Source organism: Pholis gunnellus (genome assembly GCF_910591455.1).
Source record: "Pholis gunnellus genome assembly, chromosome: 7".
Lineage (NCBI taxonomy): Eukaryota > Metazoa > Chordata > Actinopteri > Perciformes > Pholidae > Pholis > Pholis gunnellus.
The window spans coordinates 12172185-12191867 of NC_136533.1; the positions used below are offsets into that span (position 1 = coordinate 12172185).

General features: G+C 41.4%; 5 protein-coding genes across 6 annotated transcripts; 2 read left to right on the forward strand and 3 right to left on the reverse strand.

The window, feature by feature from the left end:
* Positions 1-34: 34 nt before the first annotated feature.
* tspan3a (tetraspanin 3a) lies at positions 35-4077 on the reverse strand. Its single transcript, XM_079163777.1, has 7 exons — positions 3913-4077; positions 2920-3111; positions 2744-2818; positions 2443-2544; positions 2150-2302; positions 1884-1967; positions 35-873 (listed from the first exon to the last, which is right to left on the reverse strand). The coding sequence occupies exons 1-7, from the start codon at positions 3973-3975 to the stop codon at positions 781-783; spliced, it is 762 nt and encodes a 253-aa protein (XP_079019903.1). The 5' UTR covers positions 3976-4077; the 3' UTR covers positions 35-780.
* Positions 4078-5004: 927 nt separating this feature from the next.
* Positions 5005-5838, reverse strand: ch25hl1.2 (cholesterol 25-hydroxylase like 1, tandem duplicate 2; the record flags this gene model as incomplete). Its single annotated transcript, XM_079163821.1, has 1 exon — positions 5005-5838. The coding sequence occupies one exon, from the start codon at positions 5836-5838 to the stop codon at positions 5005-5007; it is 834 nt and encodes a 277-aa protein (XP_079019947.1).
* A 1279-nt stretch (positions 5839-7117) lies between these two features.
* On the forward strand, positions 7118-12108 carry LOC306698914 (uncharacterized protein). The gene is made up of 12 exons (XM_079163412.1): positions 7118-7270; positions 7820-8434; positions 9028-9087; positions 9181-9233; positions 9317-9461; positions 9580-9965; positions 10069-10297; positions 10405-10519; positions 10735-10852; positions 10945-11056; positions 11266-11378; positions 11487-12108. Exons 2-12 carry the CDS (start codon positions 7832-7834, stop codon positions 11554-11556), a joined length of 2004 nt encoding a protein of 667 aa, XP_079019538.1. The 5' UTR covers positions 7118-7270; positions 7820-7831; the 3' UTR covers positions 11557-12108.
* A 220-nt stretch (positions 12109-12328) lies between these two features.
* Positions 12329-13162, forward strand: ch25hl1.1 (cholesterol 25-hydroxylase like 1, tandem duplicate 1; the record flags this gene model as incomplete). Its single annotated transcript, XM_079163505.1, has 1 exon — positions 12329-13162. One exon carries the CDS (start codon positions 12329-12331, stop codon positions 13160-13162), a length of 834 nt encoding a protein of 277 aa, XP_079019631.1.
* A 1841-nt stretch (positions 13163-15003) lies between these two features.
* kti12 (KTI12 chromatin associated homolog) lies at positions 15004-19064 on the reverse strand (the record flags this gene model as incomplete). Of its 2 annotated transcripts, none has more annotated exons than XM_079162582.1 (9): positions 18879-19064; positions 18247-18298; positions 18105-18157; positions 17971-18026; positions 17792-17871; positions 17399-17558; positions 17220-17282; positions 15813-15865; positions 15004-15145 (listed from the first exon to the last, which is right to left on the reverse strand). In XM_079162582.1, the coding sequence occupies exons 1-9, from the start codon at positions 19027-19029 to the stop codon at positions 15004-15006; spliced, it is 810 nt and encodes a 269-aa protein (XP_079018708.1). In that variant the 5' UTR covers positions 19030-19064. The 2 variants fall into 2 exon arrangements, with proteins under 2 accessions (XP_079018708.1, XP_079018707.1); XM_079162581.1 differs by having other exon boundaries at positions 15813-15883.
* Positions 19065-19683: the final 619 nt, after the last annotated feature.

Consider the following 19683-nt stretch of genomic DNA (forward strand, 5'->3'; position numbering starts at 1 on the left):
AAAAACAATAAATGAAAAAACACACTCATTTGATTTCAACTTTTCCCCACATTTTATTTACATTCTTGAGTCCTGCTACTGCTACATATCAGCAAATCAAATTCTTTAACTACCAGAAGTGGACTGCTGAGACAAAAACAAACAAACAAACCGCGACAGGACAAAGTCTATCTTGAGTTAAGAATGCATTACTACTTGAACCCCCCCCCTCACACACACACACACACTGAAGGGGATTAAAAAGCTTGAGTCTTAAAAGAAAGACCAGACAAGCCGACGCCAGTTGAGTTACACATTTTACATGCAGTAACTTGTCATTAGCTTGGGCTGTGGTGTCCACTATTTCTGGACAGAATACTGCAGCTGAAAGCTGAGCTTTCAACCAAAACTGAGCTGTAATAGTAGAATAGTAGTAGTGGAGGTAATTTAATTTAATTCAAATGATATGTAGGTACAGAACAGATTCAAACATAAAATACTCAAAGCCATACACATAGTGCAAACTAAAATATGAGGAAACATCCCATCGGTATTTTACTCCACACAAGAGGTCGTACGCCCCCTCGTGCCACCGTAAGCATCCGAATGCTTTCTACATCTCATTTACATTGACCATTTAAGAGTTTGGTCTTTAGCTTTTTTTTGGAAAAACAGGTAAAATATAGAACTATAGTATGGTTGTTGTTTAAGGTTAGTGCGGTAATATATTATTTTCATGCTCTCACCGATGACACGTTAGTTCTGAATGTGTGTGTTATGGTGTGAGAAATGTGTTCTCCTTTATGCATAGGTGCCTCCTGTAATGAGAAGCTCGTAGGCCGGATCTCTGGCTCTGCGGCACAGCACGACGCATGCACACAACATCCCCAGCATCTACAAGAAAGAGACAGATACACTATGATTTTTGAAGCGTGAATGCAATCGCCAGACCTAAAAAAAAAACAAATGTTAAGATTATTAACATTCTACGCCACGGTCGCGTAAGTGAGAGTATGCGCAACACGGCTGTGAAGGCGGACTAGTCGGCGTGATGATGATTTGTGCTCTCATTTAGCCACTTGTTAGCAACCGCCTTTTTTAAGACACTTGAAGCTTCAAAGTTCCTACTGACGTATTTTATGTCATTGAACAAAATGTTAAATCTCTTAAGCTTGTGTTAACCACAGACCTTATTTCAGGCAACCAACTAAAATCACATTGACTAATGCTAACTGATTCCTGGGTTTTAGGACTCATTCCTGCAGCACTCTTTCATGAGACAGAAAACAAACAGACCCAAATAATGAAAGGAATAGTGAAACAGTTAGATGAGAAGCTCAATACCACTCTTGTGTCTGTATGGTAAACATGGAGCTGTAGCACAATAACTAGACACAGGGGGATATCAGCTAGTCTGGCTCTGTCCAAAGGTAACAAAATCCACCTACCAACACCTTTAAAGCTAAAATAAACACCTTGCAATTCACACAAAAGCCAAAGTGTAAAAACAACAAGTTGTCGTTTTATGGGGTGTCATATGCCGCACTATTTCTTTGCCGTGAGCGGTGCTAAACTAAGCTAAATGCTAAGCTAAGCGGCTGCTTGCTATACGACCAGATTTATCAGACAGTGGTATCGATCTTCTCAAGCATGAGAATGATGTATGTCGTGCCAGGATTTTTCAATAATACATAAAGTATCTCTTTGTTATAAATAAAAAACTGAGGCTAAGGCTGCTGACATTTATGTAACTATTTCACTAATTCTCCTGGGTGCCTGTTGCTCAACGTCCTATAGAATCAGAGTAAATGTGGCAAAGGTCCAGTTTAAAAAAGAGAATACAGGTTGTACAGTAAACACGAGATGTCCTTACAAAACAAGGTATCTTAATTACAGATACATACCTGGATTGCAGCAAATGTCAGTGCAGTCCAAATGACATACATCATGATCTCCTTCAACTTCTTCACAACCAGAGCTTCACAACCCTACACGCACACGCGCACACGCACACACACACACACACACACACACACACACACACACACACACACACACACACACACACAGAGAGAGAGAATATGTTTAAACCTAAGAAACTGTAACGAGTCACTCCTCTTTAAAAAAAATAAGATGTGTGAAAATATGACACATTTAGAGGTTGTTTTACTTCTTGGTAGAGATCTTGAGGATGAGTGAGGGACCCCGTGCAGGTTCCAAAGTTTGTTTTGCAACAGCTGATGGGTACGCTGTTGTTTTTGGATTCTTCATACCAGTGTGTATTCTGCCAGTCTGAGTAATTGTGGATCCCACAACACTGAAGCTGTAAAAAAAGAAAACAATGAAAACTCAAAATTATTTTCAACTACTTGCTCAGTCAGCAAAAGTCCAACAGAAATACAGAAAGCGAGCAATATTATCATTATATGTGATTTACAGAGGAGACGGGACTTCTGTCCTCACCTGTCTCTGAATGTAGTCGATGGCACGGCTCTGGGCATTGCTGTTGGTGCCATTGTACTCGTCATACACTTTCTTGATCGAAACATTTACTTCATTTTCAACCTGCCGATGGTTAAGAAGTGTGAGACTTAACATTTAATCTTAAACAGTAAAAAACAACATGATTGTGAGCACAAGGATATTAAATGAGGTTATCTAAGATTGACAGATTCAGTGATTTGGAAGATCTGCTGGATTACAAGCTAAGCAACAAATAAGGCTAAGAAAAACAAACATGTGGTCTTGTGTTGGACTTTCACACCTTCGCTCTGTAGACATATCCGAGAACCACCACAGCCACTTCCGTCATGAAAACCAGCAGGAGAATGACGACAAACTGTGGATCAAATTTCAGCATTTAAGATGCAGAGACAGCAGACACTTGCATGCATATAAGTAAAAGTGAAATGTATGACACTTATAAACTGGTTTACGGACCGCTGTGAGACCACAGTAGCTCTCTCTCACTGTAGCGCAGCATCCAATGAGCCCAATGATGAAAAGGAGGGCTCCGACTGCAATAATGGTCACCGCTGGGATGAGAGTGTACACATCTTCAAAGAAGTGATCGTAGTCATCGTATGTAATGAAGACATAGGCTCCAACATAGCACAGGATACCAGCAGCAGCCTGAGGGTGACACGAAGAACAGAAACCATCACCACACCAAAACATTGCAAAAGGTTTAAAGGGTGTTTGTCTAGGTTGTCACAAGCAGTTGTGGAAGCAGTATATTCAGATATTTTACTTTACTTTACACAGCACAGTGTAATAATACTCTATTGCGAGCAAAAGCCATGCATTCAAAATCCTACTGAAGTGAAAGTACAAATGTAGTAGTTTAAAAATAGTACCAAAAGGTAACAAATTATAATTATGCAGAATGACCCATTTCAGAATCATATACATCACATTACTGGATAAAACTTAATGTTAGTGATGTGTACTTTAATGTTACAGCTAAACGTAGAGCTCACTTTAACTTTTTTATACACATTTTAACGTATAACAATACACTGTACTTTATTAGGTGGTTTACATTGTGTATTAATAATCGACTTCTGCAAACACGAGTAGTAAAAAGTAGAAAATTAAAATGGTAATAGTAAAGTAACTCAAAATATGGTTGAGTTAAATGTAACAGATACATTCCACTATTGGCGACATTGTATCTATTAAGCTGAAAAAATGCTTTTTCACTCTAACACGAAATGAAAGGTGCTGCATTTAACAATGACTTGTTTGCAGTAAATCATTACAACTACAATTAATCGTTTCACGTGATGTCTGTCCTGCTGCCTTGGCAAACTAATCCCCCCCCTGGGTAAACAAAGGTCGCAGCTGACCTGCACACACGGCAGCTAACATAGCTACACACGGCTAGCTGGTGACGCACGTTTCAAAGCGTCCATTAAAAACCTCCAAACGTACCCAAAATATCAGGTTCAGGAAGACCAGGACCGTCTTTGACGACGTGATGCCACACTGCCCCATCTTCACCGCGGGTTAATGCTGAATGTGTGTGTGAAAGTATTGCAGGTTTCTACTCAGACATGTCCCAGCTGCTGCCTGCTCCACCACTCATCCCAGCGCTGTGTCATTGGATCAGTCTGTGGGCGCAGCGGAGCGACGCAGCACCACCGACACAACCACAGTAACCGCGTCAGAAAAGCTCCATAAAACAAGTCACTGGACCACCCCAAAATATGGTGGATATTATGTATGTAGTTACCAGAATACGATGCATGCGATATGTTTCTGTTAACTATTAGCATAGACTATATAACATATTTAATTGGGATGTCAATAGGGTTACGTTTGTGACATCTAGTGGTGGATGTGTAATTCGACTTAGTTGTGCCTTATACATAAAACATTTTAGAGTATCATAAGAGCTAGTATCACTCTGTGATCACTGGTTAGATTACATGACCTAAAACACACAAGAGATACCGGTGTCACAGTAGAATTCCAGATATAAGGTGATTTATGGTTGAAAAAGAAAAGGGAAAACATACCAATCTTCAGTCAGCGATCAGTAAATCATCAATATGTGCATTTATTTTGGATGTACATATAATTTGATTGTATGTATAACCAATGGCACCCCTGCTATGAATATTAAAAGTGGAAACGTAGTCCACACAGTCTAATTAAATAAAAACCAACTGAATGGAAAGAGCGGAAAGTTGTAACATAAGCCATGTCCAAAGCTCAGGATCACATTCAAATGAGGAAACCGTTGGATTCAGGCATTATTTAGATTGTGCATGTAGTTCAAATGATTGGACATACTAATTATTATTATTTGCTCATGATCATTAAAGCTACAGGAAACATCTCATTATGACAGTGTTGTTTTTAAACACAATACAACAGGCCTACATCTGTTTGCAAAGGAATATGTAGATTTCTGACTGTCACCCCTTCACATTTCAATACCCACATGATGTATGGAAAAACAAACACAGACACATAAAAGCGCAGCTCTCTGTCTATAGCTGCTATCAGTAGTGTTGCCTTCTATTTCATAGCAGTAGAGAAGCTGAAATCTGCATGCGTGCCAAATATTTTATCCCAGTGGCTAAAGTGTGGCGCAAAATTGGTGTTGGGTTTCTGATGGTGCACATCATGTTTGCTGGGCCCTCCATAGATGCCAAATGGTATCAGGCGTGATGTGGACCAGGGGAAATCATAGCCACAGTGATCCTCAATCGAAACGTAGACATGCAACACCATGAAGGCCCAGGTGGTGAGTAGGTGACATCTCAGGATCACAGGATTCAGAGTGGTCCAAAAGCCCACAGTGACCAGCTCCCAGCCGCCAAGACACTGAGTGGCTAAAGCAAAGGGAGATAAGTAATTATGATGGATGGCATGGAAAGTGACATACAGCCAGCGGATCTTGTGGTGGAGCAGGTGCCAGATGAAGTACTGGAAGTCAAAGAGCAGGAGGTTGCTTATCACCCCAGCAATCAGTTCAAGCAGGGACGGAGCCCGGTCCGGCAGGTCCACAGGCGGTCTCCATGCCCACTGGGCCACCGACGCTGGGAGCACAAGAAACGTATGGTTGTACAAGGTGACACCTGCACAGTGCAGCAGTTCAGAGGCTGTAGGACGACGGCTAGGTTGCAACTTGAATTGCTGCACCCATGGCCACCTTTCTCCCATGATGTCGCAAACAAGAAAAGGAATGCAAAAGACAAAGTAGGAAGACACAGTCAGGACAATGGGGAAGAGTGGAGATCTCAAATAGTCTCTGTAGTTGAGCCTCATGCTATCCCACAGACGCTGCAGCAAAGAGTCGTCTCCTAAGCATCCTATCCAAAGATCTACGCTGATATCTGCAAGATCCATCCTGAAGTAAAAGTAGCACGGTGAATGTCCTGCAAATGTCTGAGGAATGTTGACATTCCAGTCAAAATCAGTAGCTGTGGTAAAGACTTTATCCCATGAGTGTCTCCTTCACTGTGCGGTATCAAGTGACAGCCGGGTGCAACAATGCAACAAATTATTCATACACCCTGGGTAACTGGAAACATATAGCTCTCCATGTGATAGGTTGTTCAGCATGGGAAAAGTATTTATTATCTACTTATTCTTATTTTTATTATTTATTCTTGCATAAAAAAGACCAGCAATCTGGCCAATATTTTGTGTATAATATATAAAATACTAATATTTCTATATATAAAGTGAATGTTAAATTTATACGAGAAAGTACAACAGCTTTCATTTTTCATGTTTTCAACTTCTTAGCACTTCAACTGGCTCACATGCAGCAGGCCTACTGTGAGCAAAAAGAAAGAAGTGTTGAGAAAAACATCTCACCTCGCTGCTCTGGAGCTTTTAATCATATCACATGTTTTTCAGCAGGAGAGTTGAACACTTCAAGGTTTAACAATGTTGGCTTAATGCTATTAGGATTAAAACGTCTAGAACAGCTGCTTAATGTTACTTGTGTAGTAGGAATGAACTTTGCACCTCAGCCTTTAATTAAGCCAACATCGGTGATAAGTATCATAAGCGCTCAGAAAAATGGAAATTCCATCACCCCTAAGCAAACTACATCTGCTGATACAAATTGGATCGAAAACTCCCGAGCAGCTACTAAAAAGACCGATGACAAAGTGTTAAGACCTGTGGAAAGACCATGTGGATGAAGCCTGTACCTGACCAAGACATCTGTCTGGATACATCTCATACACTTTCAGTGCAATTCTAGACACTCACAAACTATGTTTAATAAGTAATTTATTTCTATGACAATAACCCAATTTAACAAGCTGTGTCATAGGGCAACGTGCAACACAACAACCCAACTGTGGTAGGGTGACCTCTTTTTTTCTCTTTTGATTTCATGATCATGAGTTTTTGTTGTTGTGTCTGTTGTTCTGTGATTTAATTGTGTCAACAGTACGTTTATTGTTTATTGTGCTGTACCACAAATTGCCCCTTTGGTCCCATTTAAGTCTTAAGTCTAAGTCGTTGTGTTGAGTTGAAGAATGCGCTTTAAACTTCTTCACGTCCATTTCACACTCCCAAACTGTAGAGGGCGACATAACTTTTATATCCAGTGTACAACAGGACGTTTCGACCGTCTGTAACTAAAATCTCCAGAACCGTTTCACACGATAGCCTCGTTTGTTTACATCACGAGAGAGGATTGTTACCCCCCCAACCGATTGTGAACCTCGCACGTAGCGCCGTAAAGCACTTCGCTGTCGTTAAAAGGCACTGATACGTTTCCTGAAACACTAAACGGTGCAGCCACTTTGCAGGTAGCGGGGTAAGGCGACTTTAAAAGGTTATATGCAACGTTTGTATTTTTCTGTCCATATTAAAGTTAACATTAGCGCAAATTGCCAGGCTATTGATAGGTTGGGCTGCTTAAGAACAACGTCAGATGATAAATGCACCCCATGTTAGGTAAAATGTAACCAATTCCAATATTTCACATAGATCCTTCACGGAGAGCAATAATACAGGTGGTTAAAGTCCATTTCTAGGCATGGCTTTATTTTAAGAGAAGCTATTGTGTATGTATATATGGCCCAACTTTGCTAAGACTCTCGTGGCTGAATGAGAACAAAATACCTGCATCCAGGTACCAACATCTTGTTGAAAGTCTTCTCAGAAGAATGGAGACAGATGGGGTCAGCCATGTAGTGTTTACATACAAGTAAATGACTACTTCTTTTACTGATTGCCTTTTAGTTCTACAGTGTTTACATATAAACACTGTCATGTTTAAACACACAAAGGGATTTCCCAAAATGCTGCCACAAAGTTAGAAGAACACCACAACCTTTTTATTTAAATCTGTTTATTTATTCAGGTGTCAATACTGATGGAGCATGCTGAGGGAGTCGAGATGGGTGAATCGGAGCCTGTGCTCTATACGCAGCCGCCGTGTCGCTTCTTCTCTCAAGGAAGACACTGCAATTTTGGGAAGAAATGCAGATTCCTACACGTAAGAGATGATGCCAAAGCTCATGAGAAGAAAGCCACCGGGACACACAGCCAGGCAGACGTCCCACCTCCAAACTCTGAGGTCCCTGGAGAGGATGTGGGGCACAGGCCTCCTCCTAGTACCTCTAGGGTTGCCCCAGCAGCTAGCCGCCGCCCCTGTCGCTACTTTCTCTCAGGCCACTGCACCATGGAAGACCGATGTCGCTTCTGGCATCCGCCACAGTTCCCCCCGGTGGACCACCAGCCTGTTCCTGTCAATAACCCAAGACCTGCACAGAGGATGCTGCCAGTCCCCCGTCCCGGCATCCTCCAGGAGGTCAAGCTGTGTGACCTGACGGAGGATGTCGCCGAGCAGCTACGAGACACGGAGATCAAGCAGTTGAAGAAGCGCTTTCCCAAAGATCAGCTGATTATTCAGGAACGTGGTGATGGCAAAGTTACTTATTACAGGCTGACTGTGGAGGCCACTGATCCAGACTGGGTACGCATTTCTTTCTCCTCTGAGAGTTTAGAGCAAAACAATCCACCCACATATTATTTCTATAATACAGTACAGCTCAGTTATAATTGGGGAACTTGAGCAAGTCTCTTTTTAAGTAGTTAATCCAAAGTATAATGAAGTCTCTCCATAGACAATACATAGTAGAACTATTTCTACTATGCTGGGCCAACGTCCATGGTGATTTTACTGTGGAAGTGGAATTGTTTATTTGCTCAGCATATCATGGGATTTGTATCAATTAGGTTGCACCGCTGAGATTAAATCAAGCATATTTGTTGTTTGAGAAATTGGGTGAAGCAGTGATTAAAAACTTGGCTATTTGGGCTCATTTGAAACATATTCAGTCATTGTGTGTATTAGCCACTAAACCCCAGTATAGGGCACAACAGAGCCAGATATTTAACTGAATGAACATTACTGCAGTATCACAACTATTACTCCATTTTATCAGCATTGTTAAAGCCATAAGCCACAAGTTTCTAATCCTGAATGAACCAATGCTTTGGTTTAGTAAGTAGATTCCCCGACAATATTCTCTGGAAATATACTAACCCTGCATTTGAACTTAACAGCCTTTCGATCTGAAAGAAGTCGACATCATGGTGAGCTTCCCAGACAGTTACCCCAACGAGGTAAAGCCCACTGCTTCCATTTACATGACAGGTTCTGTAATATACTGTACAGTAAATGGCTGCCATCCTTATCATCTTGATTCATTTTCTTAGATTTTGACATTGGACATACCGTTGGACCAGGAGCTTCCACCAGTAATGGCAAGGTAAAAGCATGTACAGGTTATTTCAGACATTTAATGTTTAGTGTCATTGGTGTTGGCATTCATATAAATCTCATGCTAAATAGACATGTACAGCAAGCGTCACTGGAGTGGCTTCAAGCCAAGCATGCGACCAATCAGCTCCTGGGAAAGGTAGAGCTGCTCTTCCGGCCTTTTCTTCGCTGGCTAGATCGTAGCATGGAGAGACTGTTCACGGAAGGAGCCCGGCAGGTGAGGCTGCGACTTGCACTAGATTGGGAATTGTGTGCTTTCCTTTTGGAATCTACGAAATGACCTGTAAATGAATTCTTTTTAACGCTGAACGATTCTCTCTCGAATATTTTTGCAGTTGAAAAAAGACGTTGATTTAGAAAAAGCTGGATTGCAGTTCATACCGTACCAGGAGCTCCAGGCAACGGTGTGTGAAAAATCTGGGAACGATCATTCTTCTGACACCGCTGCTGACGCGGATGAGAACGTCAGTGATGATGGAAAACTGGACAAGACAGAGGGCACGAGGACAATGGAGGGAGGGACGTTGGAGCAGCAGGAGGGTCCAGGTTGTGATGAAGGGCAGGAAGAGGATGGGGAGGAGGAAGCCAGTCAGCTGGTGGAGAACATTAGGATCAGCGATCCGCGCAGAGGCACAGAGTTGAAGCTGCTGGGCCTGAGGATGGGAGAGAACACAGCCACAGTAGTGGCCAAACAAATCACTGTCTGTCTTCAATGTAACCGGTGAGGAAAACGAGTCAAATGTCACATCCATGTCACCAATCAGAGTTTGTTTACTTAGAATGACACTCGACTGAAAGCTTGACTGTTTGTGTGCATTCTGCAGGTGTAAGGTAACTGCAGATCTGTCACTGACTGGGAGGACACCCTGCACAGCTCAGTGTGAAAAGTGCAGCGCAAGCATCACTGCTGCGTTCAGGCCCTGCATGCTGCACCATTACAGCGACGTCCTGGGATACCTGGACCTTCACAACGCCGCGCCTGCTGACCTCGTGCTTCAGGACTGTGAACTCATTGTGGGCTGCCTTAGCTGCTCTCAGGAAGGCCCTGTGCAGGTGATGAAACACAGTCCTGCTTAATACTACACATCTGTTTTGTCTGTTTTTTTTTAGCTCTAGCCTTCTCTGAAATTGCTTTTTTCCTGTCTTTTATTTCTCACCAGAACCTTTCCTATGGTCAAACACAGGAGTTTAATTGTGAACACTGCCACAGCAAACTCAGTATTCTGGCCGAGAGCACAAGATTCCAGTATATTCAGCCACGCGCCAACAAAACAGGTCAGCCACATTTGGTATTAAAGGGATCAGCAAAGGTTTAAGATCTTACAACAAGCTGGCACAGTTGGCTCTCTCACCAATGTTACCTCCCATTATTTAATGTTGAAAAAGCCACACAGTGCATGGAAAACTTCACACATACGTCCGTTTACTGTACCTAAACAGATCAGAAAGACCAATATATATATATATATATTTTTTTTCCCTTTTTGCAGGTCCAGGTGCTTTTGCTGTTAATCAGAAGACGATAAGAGATCCTGCTGTGCAAAAAGGGAAGCCGCTGCCGGACAAAGGGGGATGCAAACATTACAAACAGAGCCATCGTTGGCTGAGGTATCACCATCTCTGTGTCCCATCACTTTTTCACGTCTCTGAGAAGAACATGTAGAGTATTGTGAAAGCTTTGTGCCACTGTCTGCCCTCAGGTTTCCCTGCTGTGGACGGACTTACCCCTGTGATGTGTGCCATGATCAGGACCAGGACCACCCCATGGAACTGGCCAACAGGATGATCTGTGGCTACTGTGCCAAAGAACAGGTGAGCTGAAGACATTTTAGCCACAGAGGCAAGAAGACACTTCATTCATCCCGAGTGAATTGGCTTGTACTGTTATTGATCGGTCTAATATCCCAAATCAACAACTAGGAAAGAGCATAGAGGTCTGTGTCTGGAAGCATTAATGTATAAGGCTTATGTTTGACTTTGCCTCTGAACGGAAACATTTTTTACATGTTTTGTTGTCGCAGCCGTATTGCAATGGAAAGCCTTGCGTCAGCTGTGGAAGCATGATGACTAGAGGTGCACGCACCAGCCACTGGGAAGGAGGACTGGGCTGCAGAAACAAAACCAAAATGAGCAGGTGCATCTAACGACATTACGGTTCACGTTTGTTTCTTGTTAACATTACTGACGAAAACCTAATCATAGTTGTATTCATTCAAATAAATAACACTTTGTTTTGTTTCAGAAATGATCGACATAAATATGCCAACACCAACAAAACGGTTTCAAGGAAGGCCGTCGCTGAAAAGAAGTAGCTGACGAAGAAGAGCACTATTGCCTTAATTTGTGAATTATGCATTTGTGAATTTGATGATTGATTTCAATGAAATTGTTGCATATTTGACCCAATAAGTGCTGTTGTTGTGATCATTTTGTGTGATTGTGAGAAAAGGTCAATTCAAGTAGGCCAGCGGTCTAATCTAGCTTTCCTGGTTAATCTTTTTATTTTAGGAGAATGGAAAGTGCATTAAAAGAGGTAGATACTGCGTTAGCTGACATATGGACTGAAATACAGCATGTAGAGTTGTGTCTGACCATTTTATGATGCATCAGCTGCTCAAGGTCTAGAGGAGTTACATACAACTCTGAGATACATTTCCTTGGCTGTGTCGACACACCATGACATGTCGTGAACAATTTAATCAACTCTGAAATAAGCAGCTGTTTTGATGTTGGGAAATTTCGAAAGATAAAATGTAATACTGCAATATTTTTTAGATTAGAAAACAAAACTATTTAGGAAGTATTTCACTTTTATTGTCCTCCTTCCATGCATTAAAATAATGAACCTTGTAATGGTTAAACAGCTACAAGATTATCAGTTTGTTGTGTCTAGTACATATTCTTGAATGGTTTTGTTAATCTTCTTGTGAAGGTTCTATTTAACGACAACCAGCTAGGGGGGGGGGGCGGGGGGTGTTGTTGTTGCCGGTCAGTTCTGCCCCTTCTGTTGAACTCTACTCTATAAAGGCAGAACTTTGTCTTGATCCTGAGACTTGCAGCAGCCTTCAGTGGTACCACAGCAAGATGTTGAACATCAGTGAGCTTCCTCTGCAGCGCCTGCCCTCCGGGTCCTCGGGCCGTCTACTGCAGCCACTCTGGGATCATTTGCTTTTCCACCACCTGCCTCTCATCTCGTCTCCTTTTTTACCCGTCCTACTCGCCTTCTCCAGCTATTTATTCTTCAGCATACCTTTTGCTGCACTGGACCTCTTGGGAGAAAGAGTTCCTTCATTCTATAAGTACAAGATCCAACCAGACAGGCGGCCGACAGTGGGAATGATGGCTAAGAGCTTCATGACAGCCATGTATAACCACATATTCTTTGTTCTGCCAGCTGTAATTATCACCATGTTGATACTGCCTACACCAATACTGCCACAGGAGGCTCCTACTCTGTATGAGGTAATCATTGATGGACTGGCTATACTTCTCCTCTTTGACACTCAGTACTATGTTTGGCATTTCATACATCACAAGCATTCACAGCTTTACCGGTGGATTCATGCAATCCACCATGAATACATGGCACCTTTTTCTTGGTCGACTGAGCAGCTCAGCATCCCAGAGCTGATGACTGTTGGACTCTGGAGCAACCAGGACCCAATTCTTTTAAAGTGCCACCCGTTGACCACGTGGTGCGTCACAGTTTTCAGTATCTGGATGTCTGTGGAGGACCACATAGGTTATGACCTGCCGTGGACCCTGAACCACCTGGTGCCGTTTGGTCTGCTGGGCGGCGCACCGGCTCATGACATGCACCACCAGAAGCCGAGCAGCAACTACGCTCCTTTCTTCAGCCACTGGGACAGAATCTTTGGCACCGCCGTTCCTCTGCAGAAAAAGACTTTGAAGAGATAATGATGTGAATGAAATTCTGTAAATACTGCACATATAGTGTTTGGGTTTTTTCTGATGTTATTGTCAATTATTTTAGCACCATCCATTATTTTTTGTATATGTTTGATATTGATTCTATAGCACTTGCTGCCTCTTTGCTGCTCCTCCATGTTCTCTTTGTGAGGCTATGTGAGATGAAGAGTGTATTTTGTATGGCCTCTCATTCAATAAAATGATTAACCTTACAACAAGTCTTGCATTATTGTTTCTATTGGTGTTATACGGACTAAAAGTCATGTACATGTGGACGCATTCAATACGTTATTCTCCATGCATGTCCTTAGTGCGTAATCACACGACATTCAAGTCAGAAACCAGCAGTAAATATTAACACTTGCCAGCAAAGCATTTCTGCAAACAACTTCCTGTTCTTGCCAACCTCTTACATAATACAAACATCTTTGAAATAGCTTAAAGCTTATTGTAAACTTGCTGTAGTGATTCCGGAGTGAGGCGCGCGCTCCAGAAAATCAGGTAATTGGGTGTTGGGCCCGATCCCAATCTCCCCACTCAGGGTTTAAGGCTGTACCACTGAGTGTCGCAGACATTTTGAGTCCTTTATGAACCCAGCATTATGCAGACTTTGCTCAAGGGAATAACCCACAATTCATAGCAATGTGACGTTTAACACGGTGGAAGCATGGAGATGTACGGCACATGGGTGTTCAACCTGGAAAATTACATTTAGTCAGAAACATTAAGGGTTAAATATGGACCATAAAAACACATGAAATCAGAGGAATAGAATCATTGATTATATTACACAGATGTATTCATCAAAAACAAGTAAAACTGATTATTTGAAATGACCTCTCATCTTGCGAGGAAAGAGTCTGGTAGACGTTCACATCATGGAGTAAAAAGTTGAAATAATAACCCACAATTGTACATAATATTTGTTTGACGTTGTCATGGTAAGTTTAGTTTAGTTTATTTATTGTGCTCAATTCAAACAATAAAATAAACAAAATGAATATCACAGTGCAGGAAGAGGCAAAAAGCCAACTGGGCTTATTTGAAGCCTCCACCTATATATTAAAATGTTACAAAATTACAGAGAACACAAAATGAATATGCATAAGATATGGCGAGATGTTTTACAAGATATGAAATATGATAATCACTAAATTACAAACAAAATAAAAATAATGTAATTGTGTCGAGTGTGTGCGAGCATGTGTGTGCGTGTGAGAGACGTGATGTTTTGCAGCAAAGTGCTGTCCCACTCTTATTTACACCATTTAAAGCTTTTACAGTCTGTCCCACTAAAGCATTTACCAGGTGAAGTCGGTAAATTCCTGGGGCTCAGGGTTTAACATCGGGATTGGGCCAACGGGTTACACTCGCTGTCTTTTTGGTTCTTCACAGTTCATTTTGTTTATACGGCCTCTGGCGTAATAATGCAGCGCATAGATGCCTCCGGACAATAGGCCCACTCAGGAGCTCGCGCGCCGTCTGAGGACACTCGTGCTACCGCGCCAAGCGCGAGTATGAATAAAGCTTTACTCAGCAATAGTTTGCTTACAAATCTCATTAAGGCATAAGAAGCTTTTGAACAAAACAACCATGTAGGCTACTGTTTGTTGGGATAGTCACCAAGAAAGAGGTCAAGTACAATAAGAGGAATTAAGGAAAACCCATACTTGAGAAAGTGATAAGCTTTGACTGAAAAGAAAGACTTACTTTGGATTTGAATTTCTTGTCATTAAAAATGCAATAACACACAAACATGCAACTCAATTTATTGAATAAATGTATTGGTCACAGGAAATAAAAACACTGAAACCAATGCTATTAAAATGTCAGTGAAGACTTTTATTTAAATACTGCACAAACATGTTGGAAATGTGTCCGGTGTTCTCTGTCGGGTGCATCTTGGCGTAGCTGATGAACTGGCGGCGTAATTTCCTCAGCTCTGCCATGTTGATGCTCCTGGTGAGCTCAATGTTAAACGTCAGGTCAAGGAGATTAAGTACAAGAAGAAGACAGTTCAGCTGAACACATGAGACGCTGCAACTATACTGACAAAAAGTTTCTGAATGTCACAGTATCACGTCTCAACCTTTAAAGGAGAACAACACAAAGTATTGAACGCACTGACGTTGTCTCTAATGATAATGATGCACCTGTCATTAAAAGGTTGACCAGAGCAGAACCTTGTGTACTTTTGATTTAGCCTCTGCCTGGACTGACACGTTCAAAAGGAGAAAATCAAAGGGTTTGCTTCTGAGAAGCTCTGACACAGTGCAGCTGCCAATAAAAAGCCACCAATTGTAATTTGGTTTCTACGCATCCCCCAGCATGTTATTACAGGCAAGACCTTTACCAGTAATCAGCTGCTGTGCCTTTCATTTAAAGTTTCCTGCATTCATCCACCTTCTCCTTCAAACATGTCATTTGATGTCGAGTATACTTTGCCTCCTGCAGTTGAGGGAATGTGTCTCCTTAGCACAAATTAACAGAGGTAATACAAATTTCATTACAGCCATTAGCTGTGAAAGGTCACTGCTAGCTGGACATCCCACATGAAAACAGAACTACCTGTGAAATGATTCTTCAAAAAGGTGGCTTTTAAATTAAAATGTGGACATGCAAGTGTGACAAAAAGGATATCTTCTCTGTAGCTCCTGGTACTGTGATGAGATCCCCGGCAACACTCGTCTTCTGTGAGTTAAAAATTGCCTGAAAGTTTTAAAAGACTTTTATCAAACACGCACATGACATACAGAAGGTTGACCCAACACTGCTCCCCAGGTGCTTTGGTTTGTCAGGAGTTTGAGATCTGCACACTAATAATTTAACTGGACTGAAATAATAATGTAATTTACAGGGAATTTGTGCAAAATGAGTTAAAACATGTACTCAATAGCAAATCAAGGGCACAGACCAGGTGATTTCTTATAGGCTAACAGAAAATAGCAGACACAACCTATCACATAAACAGGTAGATCAAGAATTACAGCAGCTTGACGTTACTCGTTTTCAGAGGGAGGACACACTGGTGATTGCAACGCATTAGACCCAAATACTTCTTACCAAGTGCAGTAGAAATCATTACATTCTTCACTTACTGAGATAATAAGGCAGTAGAACGTGTTGTCTGCTGATCATATCGACAGAAAGCTCTCTAATGCACTTCTCTTTTCTCCTCAATTAGGCCTCTGACGCACTGGTACGTATACTGCTGACACATTTAGAGATTCTGATGTCAATCGCTGACGTTTGGAGAATATCACTGATTTCTTCCTGTTCCACCACCGTGCAGCTCGTTCTTATAATAGAAGTGACAATGATTTCACCAGTTGTTTCACTTGGGGGGGAAAAGCAATAATATATGCATCCCATTTAGTTACATTAATAGAAGCGATAGTTCAGGCGGACATGGATGTCATTTATAGTCACATGTTCCATAACCTCCAATGTCCACAACATCTCGCACAACAGGAGGTCCATGTAAAGATTTCATTCTCTCATTAAGGCTGCATAAAACAACACTGAGGTCTGCATACTCGCTGCTACGCAGCGGTCGGCTTTCAGACGTTTAACTCCCTCCACCGGTGCTTTGAATGTTTTCAACATGTTCAATAAATGTATCTCAGGCTCCATCAGGGGGGCTGTGAACTCAGGGTCAGTCAGTTACAGAGCATCACATAAGCAGAGCCACACCACCAAACTAAGATTTATATCGCTGCAATTAATGGACAAAACCATGACGCAAGTGTTTCATGTACTTAATATGACCTCCACCATACTGATAAAACAAGTAGAACACAAGTAGAGTGTCAGAATCAGTGAACATAAGCGTACATCTCGACATTCTACGGTATTGATAGGATTTTTCCCGGCTGCAGGGAAGGGAATTTGGAAGAATTACTAAAATTCTCTGTAAATTTAAGATGTTACCATCGTGATCTTGAAATATGACATGATTCAAAAGACAAGACCGGCACCAGCAAAAACAATATCCCAAGAGAAAAAAATCTGAGTGAAATTCCAAAAAGAACATATGAAGACATACCAATAACACATCTTGTGTGATCTTGTCCAACTCGTGCAAGAAGTTTGCAGATGACAGTGGTTGCTGCACAGAAAAAGAACATTACCATTAGATAATCAAAAAGGCAGCGTGGAGGAGCGCACATCTACATCTAATGAATGCTTGGAAAAACTAAAACAAAAGCAGCACGTGTCTCTCACACTCTGTGTAGACTGGTTAGGCGGGGGTGCTTTTCTTTTAAAAAGTGCGTCAGAAATGTCCTCATATGGAAGCGCGTCGTCTTTCAGGATGGTGAAGAGGGGACTGTCCCATCGGTTTCTGGAGTCTGGAGCTTCAAATCTCAGCACTAACGCATCAAAGCTACAAAAATAAAAACCAGGTACAAAAAATAAATTGCACAGTCTATATTTTTCGACAATGACAGGCATTGAAGTATTTTATACCCTATCCAAAGATAAACACTAATCCTGACATGCTGCACCGTGTGAGCAGCAGGGCTGGGCCATACGGCCAAAGTCTTCCATCACAATGAAGGTCATTTCATTATCATAATAGCTGCCCAGCACTACTGTGTGCAGAGGCTCCTCACTCACATGTCCTGGGTGTACTGCTCAGCAGCATCTCTGCTGGTGTTCCACGTTGAGCTCACTTCATCCGACGTCAAGCAGTATACCTTCATCAAAAGAAAGTATATGATGTTTTACTTGTGTGATTAGTGTTTGGGTAATAGTTTTATAGATATAGTATATAGTTATTTCTACAGCGTACTTACCAGGCAGTGTGGTGTCTGCACATGTTTGATGAGACAGAAAAGTTCATAGCGGTAGCCTGAAAGGTATTTTCAACTTTAAAAATCACAATGTTTTAATACATAATATATAGCACACTATTGACAGCAAGGATTACCTTTTATGTAATTTAATGAATCAAAAATGACAACGTCATCCCTGTTGACTTTCCTAAACAGCAAATAAATGAAGGTTAGAAGGGATGTGACAGCAGAACATCACTGATTAATCTGATCCAGGAACAGATCTGAAAAACCCACCTCTCTACTTCAGCTTTCAGAGATGCTCGGACATTTTTTTCCTTTTGGGAATCTGCAACATATCCAACCAGGTTTAAATAACAGCAGGAGTATACAATAGTCAAAGGTTACGTTTTAGTAATCCAGTCTTCTTTGAGACTTTTAGACTGCATTTAATATCTCTCTTGTTCTGTTTAAGCTTGTTTTTGGTTTCTATTCTCTTGGGCGTTTTATCTGTATTTGCAAAGTGTTTTTCTTTGCACTTTGTCTGTTAATGTTTGATGTAGATCGCTTTGAATCGTCTTGTCGCTGAAATGTTCAATACATAGAAAAGCATTGCCTTACTTTGTCTTATTGCGGTGAGAGAAAACATATTTTGCAAACCAAATGTAATACCCAAATATCTAACTGACGCAGTATTACCAATAGGTATAACCAGATATTCCTGTTACGTTGTTCATAGGGAGAGCCTCTGTCATAGGACAGTGGTGACATTTGCACACCACACTTCATTCAAAATGCCATTGAATGAATGCCAAACCCTCGAGATACACTCTCTCTCCCTAGTTACGTTACACGATACTTTCCCCACAAAACACGAGTAACTAACGCCACCTGACGCCACAGCGTTAGCGGACATGAGCTCAACTTGCCTGCGTAAACTGTGTTTTTCTCAACGCCCAGTGCTCCGTCTCCTATAATATGAACCTTTCTGTCGGTGTTGCGTTCAAAACACACCTTCAGCTCTTCTGCGCGTTGTGTTTTACCGCTACACGGGTAACCACACATCACTATCAGAGGCATAACTAGAGAGACAGACACCGAATAAACTAAACAGACGTGATGAAAAGCATGTGGGAACTTTCACCCGGATATGATTAACTTACTATTAATATACTGAGGACGACCAACAGGAGGCGCCACCAAGCTGACGGAATTCAACTGATTTAGCCATTTCATGCGAGTAAGATCACATTTCAATGAAGATTTCGGTTAGTAGAGATTAAACACACATTATAATTGCATTCGTTGTTGTTTTTAATACAATTAAAGATACATTTTCGACATAAAGATGAAAATCAAGGCTGAGAAATGGTCTGGATTTCTGTACTAGTTTATTGACAGGTGGTAATACATTAGGTTCAAATAAGTGGACCCAAGAACAATACATTGTCATAGACAATGAAACATATCACATTAAAAACGTCACCATATTCACATTAGAGCTTTTTTCAAAAAACGATTTTAAAACCCTCCTCATCGTCAGTCACTTCATATTGTTGGTTGAAATGTTCCTCAAGCAGGATCCCCTCTTCCTCTAAATGGATGGAAAAAAAATAATTAGCTGTGCAGTTAATGAATGATATAATTATAATAATAATAATAATAATAATAATAATAATCAACTTACGTGTTCAATGCATGTTTCTGTTGTGTTTGTTGGGCAGTTTTCAACAT

Coding starts and splice junctions, on each gene's coding strand:
- tspan3a (XM_079163777.1), bottom strand. CDS start 3,975: ATGGGGCAGTGTGGCATCACGTCGTCAAAGACGGTCCTGGTCTTCCTG. Junction 2,545..2,743: donor GATATGTCTACAGAGCGAAG/GTGTGAAAGTCC, acceptor AACCATCGGCAG/GTTGAAAATGAAGTAAATGT. Junction 874..1,883: donor TGACATTTGCTGCAATCCAG/GTATGTATCTGT, acceptor TCTTTCTTGTAG/ATGCTGGGGATGTTGTGTGC.
- LOC306698914 (XM_079163412.1), top strand. CDS start 7,832: ATGGAGCATGCTGAGGGAGTCGAGATGGGTGAATCGGAGCCTGTGCTC. Junction 9,462..9,579: donor TCACGGAAGGAGCCCGGCAG/GTGAGGCTGCGA, acceptor ATATTTTTGCAG/TTGAAAAAAGACGTTGATTT. Junction 10,298..10,404: donor CTCAGGAAGGCCCTGTGCAG/GTGATGAAACAC, acceptor ATTTCTCACCAG/AACCTTTCCTATGGTCAAAC.